The sequence below is a fragment of the Vicia villosa genome, unplaced genomic scaffold (genome assembly GCF_029867415.1).
Source record: "Vicia villosa cultivar HV-30 ecotype Madison, WI unplaced genomic scaffold, Vvil1.0 ctg.002034F_1_1, whole genome shotgun sequence".
In the NCBI taxonomy this organism is placed as follows: domain Eukaryota; kingdom Viridiplantae; phylum Streptophyta; class Magnoliopsida; order Fabales; family Fabaceae; genus Vicia; species Vicia villosa.
In genome coordinates, this window is record NW_026705821.1 from 161,018 (window position 1) to 188,308 (window position 27,291).

At 33.4% G+C, this 27,291-nt stretch overlaps 1 protein-coding gene across 5 annotated transcripts; it reads right to left on the bottom strand.

The window, feature by feature from the left end:
- Positions 1-4,684: 4,684 nt before the first annotated feature.
- Positions 4,685-23,921, bottom strand: LOC131637585 (uncharacterized). Of its 5 annotated transcripts, none has more exons than XM_058908183.1 (22): positions 23,634-23,921; positions 23,505-23,548; positions 23,262-23,325; positions 22,717-22,831; positions 22,555-22,622; positions 22,368-22,465; positions 22,121-22,292; positions 21,066-21,285; positions 19,370-19,481; positions 18,805-18,914; positions 18,582-18,677; positions 15,067-15,195; positions 14,781-14,914; positions 14,353-14,442; positions 14,160-14,233; positions 8,601-8,730; positions 8,423-8,494; positions 6,956-6,995; positions 6,172-6,458; positions 5,432-5,609; positions 5,150-5,361; positions 4,685-5,046 (listed from the first exon to the last, which is right to left on the bottom strand). In XM_058908183.1, exons 1-22 carry the CDS (start codon positions 23,727-23,729, stop codon positions 4,750-4,752), a joined length of 2,838 nt encoding a protein of 945 aa, XP_058764166.1. In that variant the 5' UTR covers positions 23,730-23,921; the 3' UTR covers positions 4,685-4,749. The 5 variants fall into 5 exon arrangements, with proteins under 5 accessions (XP_058764166.1, XP_058764167.1, XP_058764165.1 ...); XM_058908184.1 differs by having other exon boundaries at positions 18,582-18,674; positions 23,634-23,920; XM_058908182.1 differs by having other exon boundaries at positions 18,582-18,674; positions 22,555-22,631; positions 23,634-23,920.
- Between the last annotated feature and the right edge of the window lie 3,370 nt (positions 23,922-27,291).

A 27,291-nucleotide genomic window follows, 5' to 3' on the forward strand; every position in this document is an offset into this window, starting at 1 on the left:
ATGACTATCATTTTCTTTTTATTTTTTAATTATTAGCAATACTTAATATATTTTAATAATAAATCTTCAAATAAAATACACCTACTATAATCACTTTTAAATATTTTTCAAAACCATTTCATACAAATTAAAATTAATTATAATAACATCGAAAATAAAACGCATATGTTTAAATAATAAGAAAATATATTAATATATGTGTTATTTGTAAATTAAAATATGAAAATACATTGAATTAATGGTAGAAAAGATCACCTCCTCATCAAGAGGTCCTTAATTCAACCCTTGCTTAGTGTAAAATTTTGATTTTTTTTCAGCTTTCTTTGATAACTAAATAAAATTAAAATAAATAAAAAAATAACTATTACATAGATTTAAAAATAATTAAAATAAAAACTAATAAGTCCACGTTAGCAAAAATAATATATATTGCACTCCAGTCACGCTTCAAAGGTGGAAAAAAGAAACGATTTGAGAAAGAAAAAAAAGAACCAGTTTGAAAATAATATTAAGACAATGACTAACATGACTCAGTTAAATTTGTACATAATTAAATAGAGATTTTTTTTTCTTAGAGATTAATTTGAAATCTCTAATTTTTGTGAGAGACTAAAATGAATCTGCATTCTATATAATATTTGTAGAAAACACATTGCTGATAGCATTACATGTCTAAAAAAATATATTAATTTTTAAAACAAAATCTGGAATAGAAGTGCTACAAGAAAAATTTATTGTTTAAATACAAGAAATATTTCAAATTGATCAAATGTACATAACCAAACTAAATCAAATCAATTAGCTTGCTTCAGTTCCACTTTTAACAAATAGTGAAAATCAAACCAAACTGAAATAAATTTATATAGATTTCACTAGTGCCTTCACTAACATATATGTATATACACTCTTGTTGAATATAAATGGAATACATATATGTTAGTGAGGGCACTTGCCCCATATTGACGTGAATGGATATGTCTGTGGGTGTAAGTAACAGTTCAATTTGGGTAGATTTTCAGTCAAAACAATTGTTCGAATTAGTGAAATTGAAGTAAGCTAATTGGTTTGATTTAGTTGGTTCAGTACAATTGATCAATTTGAAATATTTCTTTTATTTAAACAATAAATTTGTCTGGTAACACTTCTATTACATATTTTGTTTTAAAAATTAATATTTTTTAGGCATATAATGCTATCAAGCAATGTGTTTTCTACAAATATGACATAATTTTTTTATTAAATTAAAATTTTAAAATAAATTATTATATTTCATTTTCTTCAATTACTAAATAATTAAAATAAATTATAAAATAAGACTTTCAACCATATCTTCCATTCAATTATGCATTTAATTTCTATAACCTATTTTTCCATCAATTATGCATTTAATTAATTTGTTTTTTTCACTAACCATGAAAAATGGTGAAACGGTAGCGTATCATGTAACACCCCTTTTCTAACCTCAAATAATATTTAAATAAATATACACAGAGTAAAATAAATACATAAATAAAGGGCGTCACATGTTGTTTCCACCATAATAAAAACCCAAATTAAAACATACAAACATGCATTGATCACCTTATAACACAATTTGAAACTTCATACTTTCATACATTATGCATATTGCACGCAGAATAATAGATCTCAAGTAATTTCAATAAATATATCACATACTATATCCATCTACCAAATCATATAACATAATCAACTCATATATATACATGTCATATGAATTCAACATTTGACAACATAGCCATCAACACATTATATCCAAAATATCAAGTTAAACACCATAAAGATATCAATATCCAAACTAGAGGTGGCAAAGCGGGCGGCCCGTCCCGCTCTGCCCCGTCATATGCCCGCAAAAAAAAGAGCGGGGCGGGCAAGCCCGCAAATTGAAATGGGCATAAAAACCTAGCCCGCCCCGCCAAAGTGGTGGGTTAGTGGGCGGCGGGCTTGCCCGCCTATTTTTATATTTATTATTTTTTTCATTTTTTTAATATATTTTTTTACATTTTAATTGGATTTTTCACATAGTTTTTTGAACAATTTTTTATAAATCACTTTTTAACAAATTTTACTTAAAAATATTGCATATATTCACAAATAAATGTATAAAATAATACCATCAAAACACACATAACGATAATCATATGTCATTCGCACAACAACATATTAATTAAATCATTAAGTATATTAATTAAATCATTAAGTGCTAACCAATCCAATCCTAATGGGTTTTTTCTAGTAAAGATTTTAATGAGGCATATCCAAAACAATCTAAGGGGGAGTGTTATGAATAATTGGATATTTGTTTTTAAATGATTTTATTTCTTATTTATAATCATTTGTATTAATTACATTGTCTGAATATTGTCTTATAAATAGGACCAATCTCTTTGTAGAAATACACTCATAAAATAATATAGAATTGTTTTTTTTTTTTTTCTCCTTCTTTTATAACATTTATAATATTTTAAAAAACGATTTTGAAAACTCTATTTTAAAAAATAAAAAAAAAAAATCATTTTTTTAAACTGAACAAAAAAGCCCGGAGTCCTTCCTACATTAAACTGATTATGATCATTTTAAGAATTTTTACTCAAAACTTATGTCTATGATACCAATGAGATCAAAGATTGAGTTTTGTCTTCTGACTTGAAGTTTGGATGCAATGTTTTATTGTTTCATTTTCCACTAACTCTCTAAAATTGATTGGAGAAAAGTTTTGACTTCTTATCGAAAAAATTAAATTCATCTAACATTCTAAATGCTATAAAGTCAATCACCGACTTTGAAACACAGGTTCATTGTGAAAAATATTAATACGGATTTGTTAGGATTTGTTAGTAGTTAGATTATGCTTTGATATGCTTTGATGTTAGATTATCAAATCCAAACTATAAAAATTGTCTCTCATTCCACCTGTCTAGCTCTTATAAATCTATCATTTTAAATAAAAATAATCATAAATAAAGTAAATATAAATAAAATTTTACGTAAATATAATTTTTTTTAAAAGTTAATAATAAAAAGTTATGTGGAAGTTAATAGTAACAAGTTATATGAAAGTTAATAATAGTAGTTTAACGGAAAGTTATCCCGTAAATTACTTAATAAAATAAGGATAAAAATGATTAAAAAAAAATAAAATAAAATAATATGTTTGTTAATCTTATCTTTAAAAACTCTTTTAGAGATGAAAAAATGAAAAGTAATTGTTTGATAGATTTATTTTCAAAATATTTTTTAAAAATTAAAAAAAGTAAACTTATATTATTTGTATTTCATTTTTTATAATAATTTTATTTTATTAAATTAAAAAAAATTAATTTATGAAATAATTTTTAAAATTAAAAACTAAATTTCATTCAAATAAACTCTTAATCTACAATGTACCTTTAGAAAGTCCTATAACAATCTTAAAAAAAAAAATTTATATTTTTGATTAATTTCTCTTTCAAACCTAAAACATAATTAACCTGATTAACAGTGACACTATTAATCAGTGACACTATTGATTCTGGTAAGGAAAAAGGCTCATTATCATAAAGTTGTTGCCACTTGGCCTTACAAGCATTATTCCTAAAATCTAATTTATCTTCTTCTATCTTTGACAATAACTTACTTAAATTGAATATTTGTTCTATTACATCATTTTTAAAAAAAAAATTCTAGTAGTGGGTCTCTGATTCTCATCCTCTGACTGCTTTGAGAATAAAGTCAATTTGTTTATCGTATTATTGAAATTTATACATCCCAATGAGATTTTTTTTTATCAAACACAATATATCGAAAAGCTAAAGTCAACTAAAGTGGAAAATTACCCAAGATTCTAAGCTAAACATGATAATATCAATCATTAACATTATACAAGTATCAGAGCATACAAAATCCAAAAGTTTTATAGTATACTTGTTTCTATTAAGATACAACATTCAAGGGTGAAATTTAGGATTACTAATTTCACTTAATTTTTACATGAAAAACTACTTTTACAAGTTCTATCTTTCAAAATATATTTTAAAAAGAAATACATTATAACTTATGAACATTCATTCTTTAAGAAAATTATAATTAAAAAAATAAAAAAAAGCAAACATATTCTAACAATCCGCTTACTTATATTTTAAAAATAAACTTTTGTAATAACTTTTTTTCTAAAGTTAATACTTTTAAAACTACTTCCACTTGTTTTTAAGAAAGTTTTAATAGATGACATTTTTTAAAGTACATTAATAATTTAAATGATAATTTATTTTACAGATGTACACCTAAAATATAAGATTTTTTTTAGTCTCATTCTGAAATCTTTCAATTACAGATATGTGATGAATTAATTGGATAAAACTTTGAGACATATACACTTAAATTAAACTGCTTAATTGAGAACACGTTGAATAGAAATTCAATGTTATTTTAGAATATATTGTCTGTTAAGAATGTAATGGAAGTGCATCAGTGATTCTATTAAATCAGTTTACTACCTCCCTTCAACCAGAAGAAAAAAATGTTAAACTTTCACAGATGAAATAATGCAGAAAAATCATATGTTTGAATGAAAAATATTGGGAGACTATGATTTAGTAAGGCATGCGTGATTCTATGGATGAAGATGAGGATGAGATGGTACCAAACTCTTCCATTTTCAAGGGGAGAATTTTAGCTAACAACTAGATGCAATGCAATAGGTAACTGATTCCTTAAAAATATTAAAACCATTGTGATCTATAAATAACACAACTAATCACACGATGCAACAGAAAGTGCTACACGTAGGTCATTAGATGTTCCACATATATACATTCTATAAGTTTCAATATCTTGTTGAGAGACACTACCACTACGAGCTGCATACTGATTACCACTCACTTTATCGTGTAGCGAAAAAATAATCTCCCTGAGAATTGGTTCGTGACCATTGAGAAGATTGCCCATGCTCAAAACCTTTCTCCAAGACTGGTTAGCAGTGGGAGGAACAAACATATTTGACAAAACTTCCCTTTCATTGTCCCTTACTTCTTGTTTCTTGTCAAATTCCTATGCAAAAATACAAGGATAGATGAAATGCATGTATGAAAAAGGTATGAAAAACTTTGATTGGAATATCAACGAGTTAATTTGAGTTATAGAAGCATTTTACCTTTTCAACAACCTCTTCTGTCAAACCTGTTCCCATTGATGGAATATAAAAGTTGTAGTAATCACTAAAAATTTCCCTTGAGAGGCGTGGTGCTCGTATAAGCTTGCGATGAAGAGAAGCTGCGACAGTCAGTAATTTTTCAATACTTTCAAAAACGACACACAGTCGTCTGATGTCTTCGATAGTCTCGCTGTCTGCAGACAATCGATTTACTACAACAAAATAGAAATGAGTTAAAAATTATTCTTTTCACATGAGTGGAATTAACGAATAATTAGATACCTTGAAGAGGCCTCAAAGCTGATGCCATGGTAGGATAAAGTTGTTGAATCTTAATCTCCATCTGGTTCAGTTCTCCATAACTAGTCTGACTTATTGTGTCGGCTGCCGCTCTGAAGGCGGTAGACACCATTTGTTCAAGCAATTGATGTGGTTGTAAGGTTTCAAGATAATGAAGAACCTGGAAAAAATTGACAACATAAACATTAGACATCATTTGTTCAAGCAATTGACGTGGTTGTAAGGTTTCAAGCAACACAAATATGTACAAGTAGTCCTTTTCCTTTCATAATCAAATTAAATTTTACCATGGTTATCAGTATCTTACGATACATACAAGTCAGATCTCGATTCAATACTTAACTGAAACCAATTGATACGAATCTCTTGAGTGAAAATATTTGGACATGAATCCCATCCTTTTTTACTATGATGAATCATGATTCATTCTAATGAAAAACAATACCTTATGTCACTTGTTATCTTACTTAAAGATGACATTTTTATTGACAATGCATCTTACAAATCTGATAATATTTGATTCACGATTCAGAAAAAAGGTTTTGTGAATCACAATTTGAATCTTGACTTGATAACCATGAATTTGACTGGCTATAATCGGATGCATTCAGTCCTACCTATACCACTTCTCTCACTAGTAATTTCTATGCTATAGCAATCCGAAAATATGTTTCATAATATAAAAAAGAAAAGACAACAAGAATTTCTTTATAAATACTCACTTTTTCCCCTTCTCTATTTGGATCGAGAAGCGGCTTCTGTTCCAAAGCAGGAAGAGCAGGTGAGCTATTCCAAATCTTTCTCCACAAATTTCCATGATCCGACATTCTCTTAGAAAGCTTCCCATGCGGAGGCCAACTATCTTTCGACTTATTGATGTCAAGAGCATTGGATGATGCTGGTCCACTGCTCTCAGGATCATCATCCGCTTCCCAATCTCCAGGTGAATGCCACCTAATAAAGTCTTCAAAAATAGCATCTGGATTCGCTGCTTTAAATGCTGACATATCTAATAGCACCAAAGCCAATTTTGTCTGTCACATATTATAGTATTGAACAATGTTGGCGTGCACTATTAACTATGAAGCATAAAGGGAAAAAGTTTACCAAGAAGGGTGAAACAAATAGTTTATTTATCGTCAAATCACTAAATGATTTGTCTCACAAAAAATTCACTTTTGGATTAAGTTTCATTATGCAGATCAATAACCTAAAAATTTCATATATTTTAACAATTTGTCCTTAATCAATATATTTTAAAATAGAAACTATTATCAAATGTCTATCATTCCATTTAGTTACTGGCATAGGTATATCAACACCAATTATAGAGCATCATGATGCATGAACATTTTAGAAATGTATGAGTATATGCATTTATATTATTTTTAACATATTAAACATCTGCTTCCAGAAATAAAAATCAACGAGATTATCTCATAAAAAAAGAACTAGGAACATGATTAATAATTTTATGGCATGATTAAAAACAGTATAAGTTTTTACCTGAAGTAAGGATATCCTTTTCCAACTGAGCAGAAAAATTCTGCAGAAAAAAGGTGCAATCCTGATTTAAAATATGATATATGCAACGGAACATATATAACTCAACTGCAAGTTTTATTAGAATTCAAAATTCACAATCAATTTATGCAATAATCAACCAAATTCAAATGAGAAAGAAGTTTCAAAATGTTAAATATAGAAGACGGCTATTTAGTCACAAAATCAACATTCATTCTGTAATCATGATTGAGTTACATAGTGTCCTTGCATTTTCAGAAACCACAAGACCTGACTTACTTATAGTACTGATATTTTGCTAAATACTAAAGTGAAATAAAGGGAATCTAACATAAACATAACACTATATACTATATCTGTACATAAGAAATTCCACTATTTAGTCTTCTTCATTTCTCTGTCATCCCAAAGAGGTATAAACTATCCAAAGAATGCATCTACATCACATCACATATAGTATATTGAACAATTTTTTAAGTATATGGAACAACATTTAATCCACGATAAGTCAATAACCTATGATACTTCCTATAAAACTTTACAGAGCTACTTCATCAACGATAAAAGTAACAGTTCTACTTCCATGTATCACTGAGAGTGGTAGTTATTTCAAAGGGGGAAATGGAAACACTATATGCAGGTAGATGAGAATAAAAAGGTAGGTGGAAAAAGGTTCAAATGAATAATTAAGGTCAAAAATAGGGAATGAAAGATGTTAAGAAATGTGGTTGGACCTAACTCAATCCTACAGAACCGGCTTGTAGGGTGAGGATTGCCCCCACTTATAAGCACATGTTCAGGCCATATATTGTCTGATGTGGGACTCTTAACACACCCCTCACGCCCAAGACTAGACAAATAAATGGTGGGTGACCCGATAGCGGAAACCTAATAGTAGTGGCCCACCGGATCTTAAATGAGAACCTAATAGTAGTGGCCCACCGGATCTTAAATGAGGCTCTGATACCATGTTAAGAAATGTGGTTGGACCTAACTCAACCCTACAAAACCAACTTGTAGGGTGAGGACTGTCCCCACTTATAAGCACATGTTCAGGTCATATATTATCCGATGTGGGACTCTTAACAAAAGGCATCATCTTTCTTCAAGTCAAGTAAAACCACCTTTTATGATACAACATTGTATGTGTAATTATAGCTTTTATTATAAAATGTTAACTTAGTGGCCAAGCCAGGCAACTACTCAAGTATGTAAACTACTTATTTCATTATATACCAAGAAAATGAGTGGCTACTGCATGACAGGCACAGATAATTCATACCAATTTACACCAATACCTGTGTCAATAAATAGGCTCATGTTGGTTGGTAACTAGTTTAAGAAGCTATCTAGCTAAAATATCTAAGAGGTCTATGTGGTCCTTTAAGGCTCTACGCTTTTATAGTCAATGACTATTGTTGTATACATTGTATATAAGTTTGAGCTTACAAATGAATCACCAAAGGCTTCAACAGCTTGCATCCTCTCTTCATGCATGTCTTCTGTCATAAGAGGTGGTTCCTGTAGCATAGATAAAAAGATCACGAGCTTTATATTTTGCGACAATTGGTGGCAAAGTAGTATGTTATGAGTACAAAGCCAAATGTTGCCTGGATGTTGGAGAAACCTGTGTGTATGGAGCATGCATACTTTGACGTGACTTGAGAAGCATCATAGAATCAACAATACCAGCTGAACCTCTCCTAGTAAAGTCTGAAGATTTTATGTTATTAGACACGTCTGCATCTTCAGGATTTCTGTTAAAAATGGTTTTTTTCATTAGAACAGTGTAAATTATTAGAAGTTGAAAATTATACATCATGTCTGCTAGAAAAAAACTCAAATATTTCCAAGAGCATGGTACAAATTTGTAACTTGCGGTGCAAAATCTAATATTGTTCTTAACAGAAGAACAATGCAAGAACTACATAGCATGGAGTGCAGCAGGTACAAATGGTTTTTGGAAAATTTGGCAAAAGGCATACTGCTGGCATAGATAATGCATCACGCAAACCTGCAATTTATCATTTTGATTATATTGGGTACCAAAGATCAAAAGCCTATTGTTTCCCACAACATACCTAAATTCTTCTATTATAAAAAGGACCAGAGCAATGGAACCAAAGAAGCAACAATATATTCAGAATCAGAAACAATGTTTTTAAAAGTGGAGCATCATTAACTTCAGAGAAAAGGGAACATGCAAATTGAGAAAGAAATTTGGGGATGGTTTGAGCAAAGAAGTAGGTTCTTTTTCATAAGAGTTTGTGCTATTTTCTTGTTTCTATTATCACCTCTTCAGGAGCATTTGATGCATTACATTTTTGTTTATAAGTATATTACTGTTTTTGATTCCAAAATTATAGAGAACTAAAAGTTCATTCTCTGTTGTGAGAGAATTTGTTGTTCAAGGTCAATATATTTCATTTATCCTCTGATTCCTATTAGATATCAAAGCATTTCCTATATTTGTTGTTGGGTCATCTGATTGTTGGGTCACTTAACGATGTCTAGTTCGGCAAACTCAACACTCTAGATATCAAGTCCAAGACGTGAGGAGGGATTTTGAGATCTCGTGTTGACTAGTGTAGTGATATGGCCAAATTAGTGGTTATAAGTGATGGGAAGCCCTCTGTCCAAGAGCTAACTTTTGGGGTCGAATCAGACTCGACCAGTATTTAATGTTATTCTTGAAGGCTTACCATCCGAATTTACTCCTGTTGTTTCTGTTATTGAGAGCAAGTTTGGTGTAATGGATCTTGACAAAGTAGAGATTCTACTCCTTGCACATTGTTAAGATATGAGGATGGGTCTAACTCAACCCTACAAAACCGGCTTGTAGGGTGAGGATTGCCCCACTTATAAAGACATGTTCAGGTCATATATTGTCCGATGTGGGACTCTTAACACACTCTCTCACGCCCAATACTGGACATCAGTAGCGTGGAAATAAATGGTGGGTGGTCCGATAGCGGAAACCTGATAGCAGGTGGCCCACCGAATCTTAAATAAGGCTCTGATATATCATGTTAAGAAATGTGGATGGGCGTAACTCAACCCTACAAAACCGGTTTGTAGGGTGAGGATTGCCCCCACTTATAAAGACATGTTCACGCCATATATTGTCCGATGTGGGACTCTCAACACACATTAACTGCGTTTGAACAAATTCAAAAAGCAACCACCGCCAGATCTGGTCTCCCTCAATCTCACACATGTAGCTTCCATGGGTTCTACACTTCTACTACTGAGGATAGTATCTCTACAACTTCTGATCATAATACCCAGGCACCTGTGCAAACATCGGACTGAGATTTTCATCACTCTCGTGGTGGTCGTAATTCAAGAGGTGGACGCTCTGGAAGAGGTAGAGGTGACAGGTTTTCTTCCTCCACAGTGCAATGTCAGGTGTGTTTTAAGGTGGTCACTCTGCTCTAAATTGCTGGCATAGGTTTAATCAACAGTTTCAGTCTAAATCCTTCTATGGTGCAACCTAAACAATCAACCCTGGACTGCTTCTCCAAATCCCTTTCCATGCAATCTACCAATGTTTGGACCAGACCTCCTCAACCTAACATGATTCTTCCTGCACTGATTGTGCCTATTGCCTTTGTGGCTAACACCATGTCGTTTGCTTCTCCCAATACATCGTGGTATCCTGACTCTGGCGCCTCCTTTCATGTCACCAATGATCCTAAGAATCTGCAGCAAGTGACACCCTTTGAAGGTCATGATCAGATCTTCATTGGCAATGGCCAAGGTTTGCAAATAAATTTATTTGGCTCTAGTAGTTTTACTTCTCCAACACAGTCTCACACACCATTCACACTTCATAAACTTTTACTAATTCCATCTATAACCAAGAACCTAATTAGTGTCGGTTAGTTCTGTCGTGATAATGCAGTCTATTTTCTGTTTACTTGTGACAAGTGTCTTGTCAAATCTCAGGTTTCTCATGAAGTGCTGCTTGAAGGATCTATTGGAACTGATGACCTGTATGAATTCTCCTCAATCAATTTGTCCAGTTCCAGTTCTGAGGCATCTACCATTTCCAATTCTCAAATAGTGTCTCCTAGTATTAATTCTGTTGTTAATTCTAGCACTACTAATAAGTGGCATTTGAGGTTCGGCCACCTTAGCATGCATACTCTCAAGCTAGTACTAAACAGTTGTAATGTTTCATTCAATAATAAAGATTGTATTTCCTTTTGTACTGCTTGTTGTATGGGCAGGTCCCATAGAATTCCCTCTTCACCATCACACACTATACACTATAAGCCATTGGAATTGATTTATGGTGACCTATAAGGACCTTCACCTAATGTGTCTACCTTAGGTTTCAAGTATTATATGTCCTTTGTTGATGCTTGTACTAAGTTTACTTGGATCTACTTTCTTAAGAATAAGTATGAGGCTTTGAATATTTTAAACAGTTTAAAAACATGGTTGAGTTGCAAGATGGAGTTCCTATCAAAGCCTTTCAATTTGACTGGGGTGGCGAGTTGGGGAGTTTAGACCTTTCAAAAAGTATCTCTAAGAGTTACGCATTTTGCATAGGATCATTTGCCCTCATACACACTATCAGAATGATGTTATAGAGAGAAAGCATAGGCACATAGTGGATACAAGTCTAACCTTGCTTAGCCAAGCTTCCTTACCCCTGCCATATTGGAACTTTGCTTTTTTCCACTGTTGTCTATTTCATTAACAGACTTCCTTCAGCCTCTGTTAATTTGGTGTCTTACTCACTTTTGTTTGGCACCATGCCTGACTATTCCTTTCTTAAAGTGTTTGGGAGTGCATGCTTCACTTTATTAAGGCCTTATTCTACTCAAAAAGTTAACTTTAGATCCCATGAATGCATTTTTCTGGGATATTCCACTTCTCACAAAAGTGATAGGTGCTTGTCTCCTTGTGGTAGACTGTACATCTCTAAAGATGTATTGTTCACTGAGTCAAGGTTTCCATACCCTGAACTTTTTCAATCTCCCAAACCTACCGTCACTCATAATTCTTCATTTACTGTCTCTCTTTCTCCCTTACCAATTTTCTCCTGCACACCCTCAGCTTCTACTTCATTTCTTGACTCAGCTTCACCTCATGACAGTTCTTCTCCACCATCTGCAGAAGTCCTAGTTTCTCCCGAGTCTTCCAGCAATACCAGCTTATCTGCACCAGTTAGTGCTTCACCTGTTCTCTCTAATACTGTCAATTCCAATAGCAATTCTCACGTGTCCAACACTCCTCGGGCCTCAACATCCACTACTTATGTCAGTGGCACAGCTCCACTATCTCATGGTGAATCTAGTGGCCGTTATAATTCAGATGCTTCCATATCTGTCTGTATTCCCCTTAAAGCGATTCCAGTTGATGCCAGACCTGTCAATAACCACTCTATGCAAACTAGGGCCAAATCTGGCTTCACTCAGCCAAGGCTGGAACCTAGATTACTACTAGCTGCTTCTGAGCCTAAGAATGCTAAACAGGCTCTCTCTAACTCAAAGTGGAAGGCAGCAATGCAAACTGAATATGATGCTCTTAAGTCCAACAAGACTTGGACACTTATGCCTTTTCCTCCTCACAGACAAGCCATGGGAGCAAGTGGGTTTTTCGAGTAAAAGAAAATCCAGATGACACAGTAAACAAATATAAGGCCAGACTTGTGGCCAAGGGATTCCACCAAAGGGAAGGATTTGATTTCAATGAAACCTTATCTCTGGTTGTCAAGCCAATCACCATCAGGACTATTTTTTCCCTTGCCCTAACCTATAGGTGGTCCATTCAACAGCTTGGTATGAACAATGCATTCCTCAATGGATTGCTAGATGAAGAAGTGTATATGGTCCAACCTCAAGGGTTTGAAAGTCCTAATCCTAATCTGGTGTGTAAACTCAATAAGGCTATTTATGGTCTTAAGCAGGCTCCAAGGCAATGGTTTGAAAGGTTGCAAGTTGCTCTTGTACAGCTTAAGTTCAAACCAAGTAAATGTGATCCTTCCTTGTTTGCCTATTTTTCAGAAGGTTACACTGTTTATCTAATGGTCTATATAGATGATATTATTATCACTGGCAGTTCTACATCACTCCTATAGTCCATAATCATCAAACTCAATGTGGCTTTCTCTCTCAAGCATTTAGGTGATTTGGACTATTTCCTTGGCATTCAAGTTAAAAGGGTGACCTCTCAATCTACTGCATACTCACTCCAAGTATGCTAAGGATCTTCTTCAAAAGACCAACATGCTTGACTATTTCCTTGGCATTCAAGTTAAAAGGGTGAACTCTCAATCTACATGCAAGCTCATCAAAGTTGGCTATCCTGAACTTGCCGACCCCTACATGTATAGATTTGTAGTTGGTGCCCTCCAATAAGCCACACTTACACGGCCTGACATTGCTTATGCAGTGAATAAGGTGTGACAATTCACGGCACATCTACTTGAAGCTCATTGGGTAGCAGTAAAAAGGGTAGTCCTCTTATATACTGCAATTGACAGCTGTCAGTATAGAGAAATATCACCCACAGTAACAAGGTGCCACCTCATATGTAACTGACTTCCACTGTAACAGAATTCAGTTATCAGTTAGGCTTTGTTTGCGAGTTTGGAGGGAAAGGGGGGGAAGGGCTTTGGAAAATATGAAGGATTGGGGAGAAAGAATAGAAAGATTTTGAGTAGGAGGGTTTTGGAGGGTTTGATTTTATTTATCACCAAAAACCCCCTAAAATGGGGGAACTAAAAAATTGTATTGAATGAGGGTTTTAGAGGGCTTACATAAATTTTCTAAATATCTTTTAGGTTGTTATATTACTCTGAAAATTAAAAATATAGTAATGATAATGACTCTTTTATCATTCTAAACAAAATCATTTTTTCAAAAAAAGTTAAATATTTTCCTATATTTTTTAAAATTTTCGTTTTCGGAAGCCTTCCCCTCCCCTCTCCTCCAAACTCGCAAACAAAGCCTTAGAGAAATGAAAATCTCATCTTCACCTACTCTAGTTTCTAACATAATAAAAAACTATAGAAGTTTGATTCAACAACTAAGATTGGAGATAATTGGTAATATGAATCATAGTAATGGATGAAATAGCCATAAGAGAGGCAGCTCTTATCTAATAAGACTAAGCAGCTAGATTTAAGTTATAATTTTTATCAACCGAGCAGGTTCTCACTTGCTAAGTTCACCTGTCAACTTTCCCAGAAAAATTCTCACTGGGTGTCTGTGTATTCAACAAGTCATCCCCAACCACACTTTCTTCCTGCAATTCAAATAAGACCAATTTACAAAAATAATACAAAGCATACTGTTGAAATAGTAACAGCAACAAAACACCAATCGACTTAATCCCTGAAACAAAAGGAGAAAATGGTATGTCACCTCAGATATAGAATCTATATGATCATTACTTCCAATACAATCTTGAAAATCATCAACCAGCTGACACTTCCTCTCGAGGCATATTGCAAGCTGAATACCAAAGGATAAAATTGTATCACCAATTAGCCATATCATTATGTATTCTACAGTATACAGAGACCAAGACATCAAAGGAAGGGGAAATTACATAACAAAATTACCAACAATATATATGTATTCAATACACTAATGAAAAAAGAATAAGTCATTCCAAAATGAGGAAAAAAAAGTTAAGATTTATTTTTCTTTTAGCTAAAAAGTATGTTAAAATGTTCTAGAAAACACGCACAAAAATCAATTTTAACATAAAATTTCATGTAAAATATGTATAGCCTACAAGCATACAATGAGAAAATTTTAGCAAACATCCTCTCAAGACAAAAAATTACCATATGAAGTTTCTGATTAATCAAACAAGTAGAAAGGTCGATTGATCCGTTAGGTGGCATCCTAGGTAATGGTTGTGACTCTTCCCAACACCACCTAACCTCTCGAACAAACTCTATCCATAGCACAGATATAGCTGTCAAAGAGAATAAAATTAAATGATACAAAATGATTAGTACAATACAAAAGTGATGTCTAAGAAAATCAATTACACATAGGTGATCAGTTCTCTCCTACTCTAGGTTGAGGTTACAGAACAAACAAACCCTAATTACTTTTGGTTTATACCACGTATATTGCAGTTGCCAAACCAAAGAGAATGTAAACAAAATTGTGCAAAGAGCGATTCAAGAGGTGCGCCTTTTACAGCTCGCGAAGTCTTATATCCCCCATCAGAAAAATCTGAGAATTTTACACCTGCAGAGATTACATCACTGGTTACACAAAAATAATGTAAGACATCAAAACCGAATTCTAACCAGCAAAATATATCAGCATGTCCAGCCAGGAATGACGAGGAAACTTGAAATCAAAATTATTCACTAAGTTAGTAAATACCAGACCTTAAGTTTTAGACTTAGATTTGATAAAGGAGTGATTTTAAGATTATAAGAAATGTTCCCCAATTTTTTTATTTACGTTCAAGACAAAAGCAAATTTTCTTTTCAAGAATGTGAAAAGAGTGCTCATAATTGTTCTTCTTGGAGTTAAACGGTACCTACTGTTCTCAGTAACCAATGCGAGCACATGTATCCATATTTGGTATTCTTTGAGTTAGTGGTATGCTTTTGAAATATCAAAAGGTACACAATATATATTTTAGAAAATGCCACATAGCATAATAATAATAATAGCAATAACAACAACAACAGCAAGATCGTCAACAACAAATATTTATATAAGTATGTGTGTATTCAGAAATTTTCAAAATTAACAAATACTAAAAAATGGAAAATAGAACAATTTAGAATATTCTATTGATATGATAAACTCAAAAAATATTCTATTAATAATTTAAATTTTTATCATAGAAAAAAATAATATAATATGGTTAAATATAATAATTTTAATAATAATATAACTGAATAATCAAATAAAAATAAAAACTAATGATTTTTGAAGTAATACTAACAATATATGTACAAGTGCTAGTTCTCATTTGTTGCACTTTTTCCTTTCTAGTATCCCCGTGATGGACAAAGGTCCACTTCCCACTGTTTTTCCATGTTATGTTTGGTAAAAAATAGTGGATATCAAATAAGCTAGCTAATAGCAGATAGCTGATAAGCTAGCTGATGGCGGATAAGCTAGCTGATTTAATTTGTAAAGTACGGTAAAATTGGTAGTAAAATTAACAGTTGAACTAGCTTATAAATTTGAAATAGCATAAAAAATGTATGTTAAATTAATATTTAATATTTTCAATTAAGATAACAAGGGTAAAATTGAGAGAGAAAATGACAAGTTATAAGCTACTTGAATTAGCTTATCAAAAAACACAATAAACCAAGAAAAATAAGATATAAGCTTGTAAGAAAATGATAGCTAACAAGCAAGTATCTTTTAGTCCCTATAAAAACAAATGACATGTTTTGGTCCCTACAAAATTATTATGCACGTAGTTTTAGTCTCTATTGTTAAACCAATGTGTATTTTTGAATGATTCTTTTGGAGATATGTTAAGAACGTTTTAAAAAGATCCTTGAAAAAATAAACTCAAAATTTAATTTTTAAGTCGAGATTTTTCATTACTTTTATTATTATTTTTTGAAATTTAAAAAATTCATATTTAATTCATGACATTCTAAAAAATTCTAAAATTTGGTAAATAAATATTTTACAGTATTCTAAACATGTATACAAAAAATTATTCAAAAATTTAAAAATTAAAGGGTAATTAAACAATTTTTAAAATTTTAAAAAATAGCAGGGACTAAAAATGCATGAAAAAAATTTTTAGAAGGACCATTCATTGAGGGAAAATTTTTTAGGGACTAAAATTAAATGTTGGTTTATTTATAGGGACAAAAAACTTATTTAACCCTATAAACTAATATGTAAGCTATAAGCTACTCCCTCCGTTCCTTTTTAATTGTCACATTTGTCAAAAAAAATTGTTTCTATTTAATTGTCACTTTATAGATATAAGATCAATTATACCCTTGCTTTTTTTATAGAAAAGCGGAATGATGGATTGAATAAAGATAAAGGTAAGGGTAAATTAGGAAAAAAAGTGAATATTTTTGTTCTTTTTTGGTTGTCTTGGTTATAGAGATTTTGGCAAGTGTGACAATTAAAAAGGAACAGAGGGAGTATTACCTATAATTAGTGTACGTTCCAAAATGTCTAATCTATCACACCCTCGCCTAATGGTTAAAATAATAAAACCACGCCCTCGCCTAAGTTCCACTAATATCTGTAAACTCCCCTGCCCCATATCCCCTCTTTTATTTGTATTGGTTGGAGAGAACAGAGTCTCTTTCATAAAATGAAAATACGTAGTCGGAACATGATTGGCTGTTTCTGTCCAAATTTGTGTTCCTCAATGAACTGAAACAAAAGTATACCACATACTAGAATGCGCCTCATATTATGACTTGAAAGGGTGATTCAGCGAATTTGTCAAGGTGTGGATATAGACGTTGAGAGCACATTAGATGTGATATACCCTAAAAATGTAATTATAAGTAGTAGGCACCATTTACGTTACAAGCAGGTTTTGAGTTAGACCCACCCCAAATTCTGTTATGGTGTTAAAGTCTATCATAGATCTATTGGGCCACTCGTTATCAAACCACTTGGGCCAAGTTTCAAATGTCCAGTTCTAGGTGTGACGAAGGTGTATTGAGACTTGAAGAGTCCCATATTCAATGTGAAATGGCTTGAAATAATGTTAATATGGTGGACATCTTTTACCTCACAGGTCATTTTTGGATTGAATTAAGCTGAACCTAAACTCTAAAGAGTAACCAATCCCCCAATGAACAATATCTGCCTGTGCAATTATCTCGTTTTCAAGCCATGCTATTTTTCCACTGTCCAAAATAATTTATGTTTCATTCTTCGGTGCCTCGGACAAAAATCATTTATATTTCATTTCACTCTTTGGTGCCCTAAGACTCCAGCATTTTGTCCCTGTGGCAGATTTATTGACCATATATAGGATGTCTCAGAATTTGGGTTTGGGCTAAGCCTAATTCATTCCTACAAAACCGGCTTGTAGTAGGGTGATGATTGCTCCCACTTATAAACACAACATAGGCCATATCTCTAAGCAATGAGGGGCTAAATTCACCCCTTCAAACCCAATAAAATGAAGGTGTTGGAGGCTGCAATGGAGGCAAGCCAAAGTGCCGCAATTAAGGCGGAAATTCAACACCCCCTCGCGCTTGGGCCTCAATGAGCCCGAAGCATGGACGATGCGAGAAGCCCAACAATGGATCTAGGATAGGCTCTGATACCATCTCAGAATTTGGGTTGGGCCTAACTCATTCCTACAAAACCGGCTTGTAGGGTGAGGATTGTCCCCCACTTACAAACACAACACAGGCCATATCTCTAAGCAATGTGGGACTAAATTCACCCCTTCAAACCCAACACAATGAAGGTGTTGGAGGCTGCAATAAAGGCAAGCCAAAGTGCCGCAATTAAGGCGACTAGGGCGAACCGCAATTAAGGCGAAAACTCCAACAGGATGTAAATGTAAGAGCAGACTAATGGTTAATAAACTATCATCAACAGTGTGAGTACTAGAGCATACACTTAAAATTAAAGACAATATAAGAGGCTGAAGATCTACGTACCTTCAATAAACAGTTCTTTCAGCACACGATCTCTAACAGTCGGTGAAGGTATAACCAACGAGGATCTCAGATTATCGGAACCTGGATTTTCAGCTGCTACAGGACACAACAAGGGAAAATGCTGAATTATATACCGAACTTGAAAAGTTATACTAACTATGAAACATAAAGGCTGCATTTATAATTGGAATTTACTATATAATGTACGAAAACAAATTTGAACCTGAAACAAAATCTTCTATAAATTGTGCCTCGAATGACATTTGCAATGCATCAACAAGAAGATGCAACTGGGATGCAAATCCAATCCGACTCTCTTTAGAACCTTCAAGTCTATATGCATAACAATAAGATTAAGAAGCGTATGTCAAACTTGGTTACGAGTTTCCATAGTAATTGTATATGAAATATACAACAAATTAAATGTATTTCCGCTAGCATTAAAATAATGAAGCTTTTTTAAATCATGTTATTATACAAGGACTCTCGGTAAGTGCTTTAAAAGTGTAAATGAAAGGACAACAGTTAAGTAGATGTATAGCCTACCTAACCATTACATGTTATAAACATTCAGTTTGACACTGATGAAAATGACATTTCTGGGTAACAGCTATAAATTGACCACTGATGTGACCCACATACTAAACCTGATTATTATTCAATCATATACTTTAAGCAGAAGATAATCATTACATACTTAATGTTAAGTTTTGATTCAATCAATAGCATCAAGTCATCATGTTTGCTTTTGATTCTACCGGGGTTAAAAGTTAATGTTTGGGGTAAACCTTAGAGAGATTGACCACTTCTCAGCTTCATGAGGTGAAGCATTTTCCAGTTCAGCCATTTCCATAGAACTTTCAACCATCTTCTCTGACCATGTTGCGATCAGTTCAAAACCTGCATGCAACCTATATATAAATTAAACAGAACTGGAACTGAAACTAGAAAGATTCATGAAAATAGCAAAGTTTGAAGAGCTTTTATTAATTAAAAAATAAAATCTGAAATCACCAGAAATGTCCCAGGTCATTAAACAAAGCTCTCAAAAAGACAAATGAAAGTAAAGGAATTAAGGTCTATCTGAATTCAGAAAGGCTAGACATACAGAATGGACTAAGTAATAAGTATATACAGTGTCCTCTATTTTCCAAATATTGGTTAAACTTTTGCAAATCCTTTGTTACCCATAGACAAAATGAGCAATAGGTTTTTTTTTCTGGAGCAAAATTGTGTTTCTGCCACCCAAATGCATCAAGAGGGGTGGGGGGCTGTCGGTGTCTCTTTCTCAATATCTTCAGGACACTCTTGCAAAGGTTTTTATATCTTCTTTTTGCTGTAAATTTAAAATATATACAAGAAAGGTCCAAAAATCAATGAGGTGTTGTAAATAATGTATTTTTATAATGATTAGTAATTTGCATTTGGTTCATTAGTCCATCAGTTCACTGGTTAGGCCCATTAGGTTTATAATTGCCTATTTAAACAGTTTAGTGTTTGTACACAATTCATAACTTCGAAATATATTCAGTTTTCACATGGCATTAGAGTGCCCGATTTTAAGGGGCCTTGCTTCCGCATAAACCCTAGCCATTGTCTTTGGGGTTTCTTTTGTTTTTAAGCCTTCATTGTGGTTTTTATTGTTTTTCTGCCATCATTCAGGCCCTTTTGAGATCCTCTTAGCCTACTCAAACCTCTCCGTTTTGTTTAATTCATACTGATTTATAGGGTCCCTCTAATATTTAAAATATATCAGGTGGCCGCTGGTTTGTAACATCTATTGATGATTGTATTCAAGTTACTTGAGTATACTTCATAAAACAAAAGTCTGAAGTTACCTCTATGTTTATACAATTCTTCTCAATGGTAAAAAAGCCAATATGTTAGCATGACTTTATGTTGCTTGTATAATACAATGAATCACATGCTACTGGTACAGGAACTAAGGCCTGTCTCGCAGTTTTTAAAGGATAAAATAGAAGAAAGGAAAGATGACAGGAGTGACATGTAGCCAGCAAACCATTAAAGTTAACATTCAACAGTTCCATGATTAACCTAAGTTGACAGACGAATTGTGTTACAGCATAAACTTTGAAAATTGCCTCAACTTCAAATTTTTTAGGGGGCAAGGGATGTTGTATTTTAAACTTGCAACGCGTGAGTTTTAATATCGTATAATAAATACTGATGCCATGATAAAAATTTAATTAAATTCACATTCTACTGAAAAGAGCTAAAAGCACTTGATGTATCAAAATTCTCTGATCATGCATGCAAACGGACCCCTATTTTCCATTTTTTGTAAATCATTGTCCATCCCAAACTAGTCTTCTACATGCCTGAATGAATACATAAGGATATACAAACATATTTATAAGGAATCTCCAAGTCTTAAAACTTGTACTTTCTAATTAAAGCATCGAAGCAAGTACCTAATTACCTAAAGCCATTACTACCAACAAATTCCTTTATCATAACAATTACCTTTAACAGGATCTTCTGCAGAATACCACTCGCTCCAAGAACAATCGTCATCCCACTGTGTCCCATTGGATGTTTCCCCAGAAAGATTTTCTCTTGATTTGATCATTTTAGCATCAAAGTCTTTCATATAGTCATCGTCAAAGGGAAGTGTTCTGAATGTAAGCTTCATTGCAATTCGGACTTTGAAATTATGAACAGATAGATCCAGTGTGGAGTATGCCTTCATTATCAAATGAAAATTAATTACAGGCAGAAGTTTAAAGAACAGTGCAGACAAGTCAAAAATTTACATAGGCGAACAACTGGTTCTAACAAATTATTAAGAAGAGGTCATTATGGATGCAATTGCAAGGAACCAACCAACATATTTGGGAAAAGTGAATATGGAAAACAAAAAAGAATATATCACACACATAACGTTCTTAAAGAATAAAGAGAGCTCGGAACAAAATTCCAATTCTTTATACAAATATTAACGCAACAATAAAATAAAAAGCTGTTGCATACTTGCATTCTCCATAGTAATACATACTCCCTTGGTCCCATAATAACTATCACATTTGTAAAAAGAATTTGTTCCAAAATGATTGTAACTTTTAGTTTCCAATGCAACTTTAATTGCCTACTTTCCAATTGTACCCTCAAATTAATGGTATGAGCATCACTACCAACCCATGATATGGTATAGATCAATAGTTGAATGGGCAGATGGGTAAAATTATCTTTCTCTTATATTTATCATTTTTTCTTAATCTGTGTGAAATGGTCAAATGCGACAAATATTGTGGTCATTCATATATCCACTTATATATTTTATCTCAAGATCTCCCTTCCCGTAAGGTAAGGTAAGACTAATGGGGGAAGAGGTAAGATAAGACTAACTGGTAAACCAATTGTATCATTGCATGTTAGCATTAATGCACCAGTTTTGTAAAAGAAAGCAAAGTAAGGAAGCATAAAGCAACAAGGGGATATCACATGAAAAATGTATGTATAGTCCTAACATCTGAAAATTAAATGAAGTTTAAATTAAGCAACTAGAGACATGAACTCACAAACTTAGATACAAATAACTCGTACAGCCCCTCCAAATGCATAAGTTTTATTGGAACCTGACTACCAATTCGATCAGCTTCAAACCTTCTAGTAAATACAGTGCCCATGCTCTGAATTCCAATATAAGCTTTTCGCGAAGGATCGTGAACTGGAACAAATGCTGGCCACAAACTTTGAAGCCAAAGTTATTAATAAATAATATACTGTTTCATTATGTTCTATTCATAAACAACAAGCAATAGTTACCTTGAACAATTTGACAAAGCAATTGCAACAGCACTCAACAGCTTGCTAGCCTCTGGCGCATCAAGAACCACGCCGCTTGCACTCTGAGGAGCAATCACCTAATGATATACAAGACAGAAGTGATTTCTTATCCTTTGTGAAAGTAATAAACTTTCAGTGAAAGTCAAAACACAACATTAAACCATACCAAAAACTCCTTTACACCGAAACATAACTGGAGATCGTGCAAATCAAAATTCCAATTCGCAGGCTTGCCTGCATCAACTAAATACCACAATAAATTAAAAATGAAAAATTTCCTGAATTTATCTGAATCTATAAATCATCTTCTACCCAAAACAAAAAGTACCAGCAGAGTTGGTCTCAAAGTAATACTCCATGCTGTAACTTTTCATGGCATACTTCGTCTCAGATGTCACCTTGTACAAATTGCCAGAATCATCCAAGAGAACCGCACCTTTTACCTAGAACAAAATTACAGAGGATGTTATTGTTCATTCCAGTCCAAAAAGAAATGGCATAAAATCATCATTTTTCAAGTTTCAACAGGAACAAAAGGTTGGCTTGAAACACAACACCCACACTCTTTCCACGAACACAATGTCATAACAGTGCAGCAAAAACACAATTGAAGAAACCACGTCAAAAACAAACGTGTTTGCACTGTTTAAGTAAGATTTTCTTGCATGAGAATCACGGACACCCCAAACACGACATCTGACACTGACACAGCGACACCGGTAATAATTTAAAAAATAAATTAATTAAACGCAATCACAGGTGTCTGGGCCAGTGTCTAGTGTCTCACACAGAACGTCTCTTTTCAGAGGTTTCGGTGCTACGTAGAGCATCAGCATTCCAATTATGCCAAATTCAGTGAGTTTCAATAATTACCATTAAATTCTTTGGACCATCAGACATCCAAAGCCGACAAACAGCCTCTATTTCAGAAATAAACCTACAAAAAATACACAATTAACACCAAAAATTAAACTTAAATAAAACTAATTTTATCAAAAAATTAAAATCAAAATATAAACTAAATCCATCTAAACTAAACTAAATTAATCAAAATTAAGTTCAAAACAAACTGAAGAACACAATGTGAATAGGAAAAATCGGAGAAACATCACACACCGTTCCCACGACGAGGCAAGGGTGAAATCGTCAAAATGTTCGAGCTGCATCATCAACAAAATCAGTTGTAAAGTGAAATCAAAATCAAAATTCGATTCGATATTAATTGTGCGTTAATTAAAAACCTACGTCGTCTTCTTCTTCTTCCTCGTCTTCTACTTCGGTGTGTTCTTCATCAGTAGAATCAGCTTGGATCTTCTTGCCAGTGTTGGAGGAAGACGCCATCGAATCCGAGATATGAAAACGTTCACGCAATGAGCAAAATCATGAATATGTACTCTGTATTGTTATTGATTGATATGTTATGTTATGAAGATGGAAAAACTTTTTGATTTTTCACTTTCACTTTTTTTTCTTCCTTTTTCTTTTCCGATGTGATCAAAATACCGCAACCATCCTTCAGAGTTCAGATCCGAATGTGAAACCATCAAATCAAATAAAATTATTTTTATTTTTATTTTTTAAGAAAAATAAAATAAAAATTGTCAAGTTAGACAATTTATTATAAATTGCATTTCTTTTTAGTAACATAAATGAAATGAAAATGGCAAAAAGTCACATCCTTTTATTTGAATTGATGGAATGGAGTGGAAAAGAACATTACAATGCTAACATGTGTCTTTAGGACACATGTTAAAAGCTAATTGTGGAAAAAATTTCTTAAAAATTATGAATTATTTTAAGAGTTTAATGGTTATGTATTGACAGTGTAAAAAAAGTTTTACACAGTGTAAAAAAAGTTTTACACAGTCATCCAATTAAAATATAACATTCTGCTATGTTAGGCAAGTTTTTTTAAATTTTCAGGCTGACTTGTCCTGATTCAGGATCATCATTGGTTGACCAACCATGCATAAATCTTGCAGCCTAGATATAGCCAGTTGCATGACATCATGAAACCATTTCTTTTCAGGTTATTGCAGCTTCGCAATCTTCATGTTGTTGTTGATGCATTTTAAAGTCTCACGATACTATAAAAAAATACATCATCGTCAAAAAGTTCAAATATTATAACATATATGTTTAAAATAATAAATACATATTTATTTTACCTCTTCATCCCACATATGCCTAGCAGTATGTTTGCATACAAAGAAATTAGTGAAGTGTCATATGGGCCTCCTCCAAAAACATCAGGAACGACAGCAGCAGCAGCAGACTGATCAGGATCACTGCTCCAGGATATGATTGATGCTAGGGAAATTGGGTTTAACTCTCCTAAGACTCCTATCAGGATCACTGCTCCTATACCCAGTCATGATAAGACTGATTAATATCTATAAGGATGGCTTTTGGATCATTAGTTTTTACTTTTAGTTGAAATTTCTTTTCTGTTTGTTTAAACATTTGACTTATGACGGACTTTATTTGTTTTCAATAACAATCATTACTCCATTGCACATGTTTGTCTTGAACTATTTCTTTCGCTATCACTCATTTAAACTGTGTCTTTACTTTGTTTCTGTTTGTGATATTCAACTCCTGCTAAGTTATATGCCTTTTAAGGGAGGATGACGAAAACGATACTGCAACCTCATATAATATGTTTTTGAACAGTCTGTACTGACGATGTACAGGCATTGTTTCAGTTCCTAAACAGTGAAGATATAAGGATGTTCATCCCTAGTCAACCTCTTTGAGCCTAAGGTGTAGAAGTTTTCCTTCTTGTACAGATTAAAACCCTAATCATAACCTGGGAGAGGGTAGTTACTCAGTTAACTCAGTTATGCCAGTACTTCTCTTACACAATTAGTGATGAGTTCCTGTAATCATTAAATCAGGCAGTCAATATCCATAAAAAAAACTGTTAAGTCAAAACCTATGAAGGAGACTTATAAAAAATTAAGACATCCCGTTGACTGTAATCTCAAAATAAACAGTTCAGGCAAAAGTTAGGGACAACAAATTCAAAAAAGAGTTTTCTACAAATCCTCGACAAAAGAAAAATGTTAAAAAAATGATGACTACCTTCTCAAATAAACTTCAGGTTTTGAACCATCGCCATCACCAATGTCAGTGTTACAATTCCGAAATATTTTGGAGCTTAAACGCATAGTTAACTAAGCATAGGATCGAAGAACATCACGAAGATTGCGATGGGTACAAATAAACTTTGAGCCATTATACTTTGTTTCTTAAATCGTGAACCAGGCCACGTTACAACCCTTGAAAGTCCTAACTGAAGCATGGTTAGTTTGAAAGCATACTGTTACCAAAAAGGTATCCTGACTCCTGAAGGTTTACCCTAAATACGGAGTTGATATCACATTTTTATAAATATCACGCTCTTACATCTTTTGTTTTATTAAAAAAAATTCAAAACTTCAAGACAGACATATGTAGCGCATCTCATGATTTTCATTATTAAACATGCTTGTCTGCATATGGTCAAATGTTTAGCATTAAGAAGAATCTGCATGGGGAATGACTAATGACTAAAAATTCTTCCGACAGACAAGATCATTTCAAAGGTAATATTAACTGCAATTGACTCAGTTGGTCAAAAGTCAATGTATACTAGGGGCATGACACGTTTTGTCCAATCGATTTAGGGCAATCAGGTCAAGATTCGAAGAATCTCTCAGGGGCATCGAACAATCAGGGGCATGCACCCAATTGTGTTTGAAGATACTTCCCGATCAATCAGGGGCATTGTTCCTAAGTTTATGACAATGGGGGAAAATTACCTGTGATAGCACATCTTTAAGAAGGTCCTCACGAGGCGAATCTCTTCAAAGCCCTACTGGTTGGGGCAAAGCTATACTCACCTGATACTTCGACCAATACTCAATGGTGACCCAATCAATACAAGCTTGTTTCAAGCTCACTTTTAACTTTCTTTATTTTGAATGCGTAAACGTCCAGTGATAATTTCGAATGAACATATGCATTTTGAATATGATTGATGTTTACCAAAAAGAATCATATATATTCATATATAGAAACAGGAATGGCAATCGAATAACATCTGAGTCATCCGGACGTCTTCGCCAAATCAATATCATAGAAATATCCCCACAGAATGATCTCCACAGAATGATCATCAGAAAATCATCTTAGGTGAACTCTTCCCCAACGGAGATACACTCCTCAGCAGAATTCCTGATGAGATTCCCGTCCTCCAGCAGAATTGAGTTAAGTACACATCCTCAAAAGAGTAGGTGTCCATCCTTACACTCGGTCAGATGGTGCATCGGAGGATTACCCGACTTTTCTTGGACTTAGTCAGATAGTGCATCAAAGGATTATCTGACTTTTCTCAAACTTGGTCAGATGGCGCATCAGAGCATTCTCTATCTCTTTATTTCCAGTCAGGGTACACAAGGATCATATTCTTCAACGAGCGATCGACTCTCCTCGAGGTTACTCGTATCCCCAAGCAGAAGTCGAAATCCCCATTTAAATATCCTCAATACGGAAATGCCGTCGTCATCTCCAGTAATGAGCAAGGATTTATTTTCCCGACTAAGAGTTGCTACAACCGAGGCGTCAATGCGTTCAACTACATAGTCATGTTTCATACACCATTCATTCAAATAACATAATCATGAGCATACGTCATTTATACATCATCGTGACAATGCATGCATAACATGTAAGATTCTCATTTATTTTGAAAACCACATTACATCATACATTACATGCATCATGGCATTGTATGAAACTAATATTGCCTTTTCAGGTTATCTCAAACATACAATGCAGGGACAATCAAGTCGATGACTTAATTCCGACACACATTCAGATCTAATCCTGCCACCTCGGACGGTGCAAACGCGGTCAACTT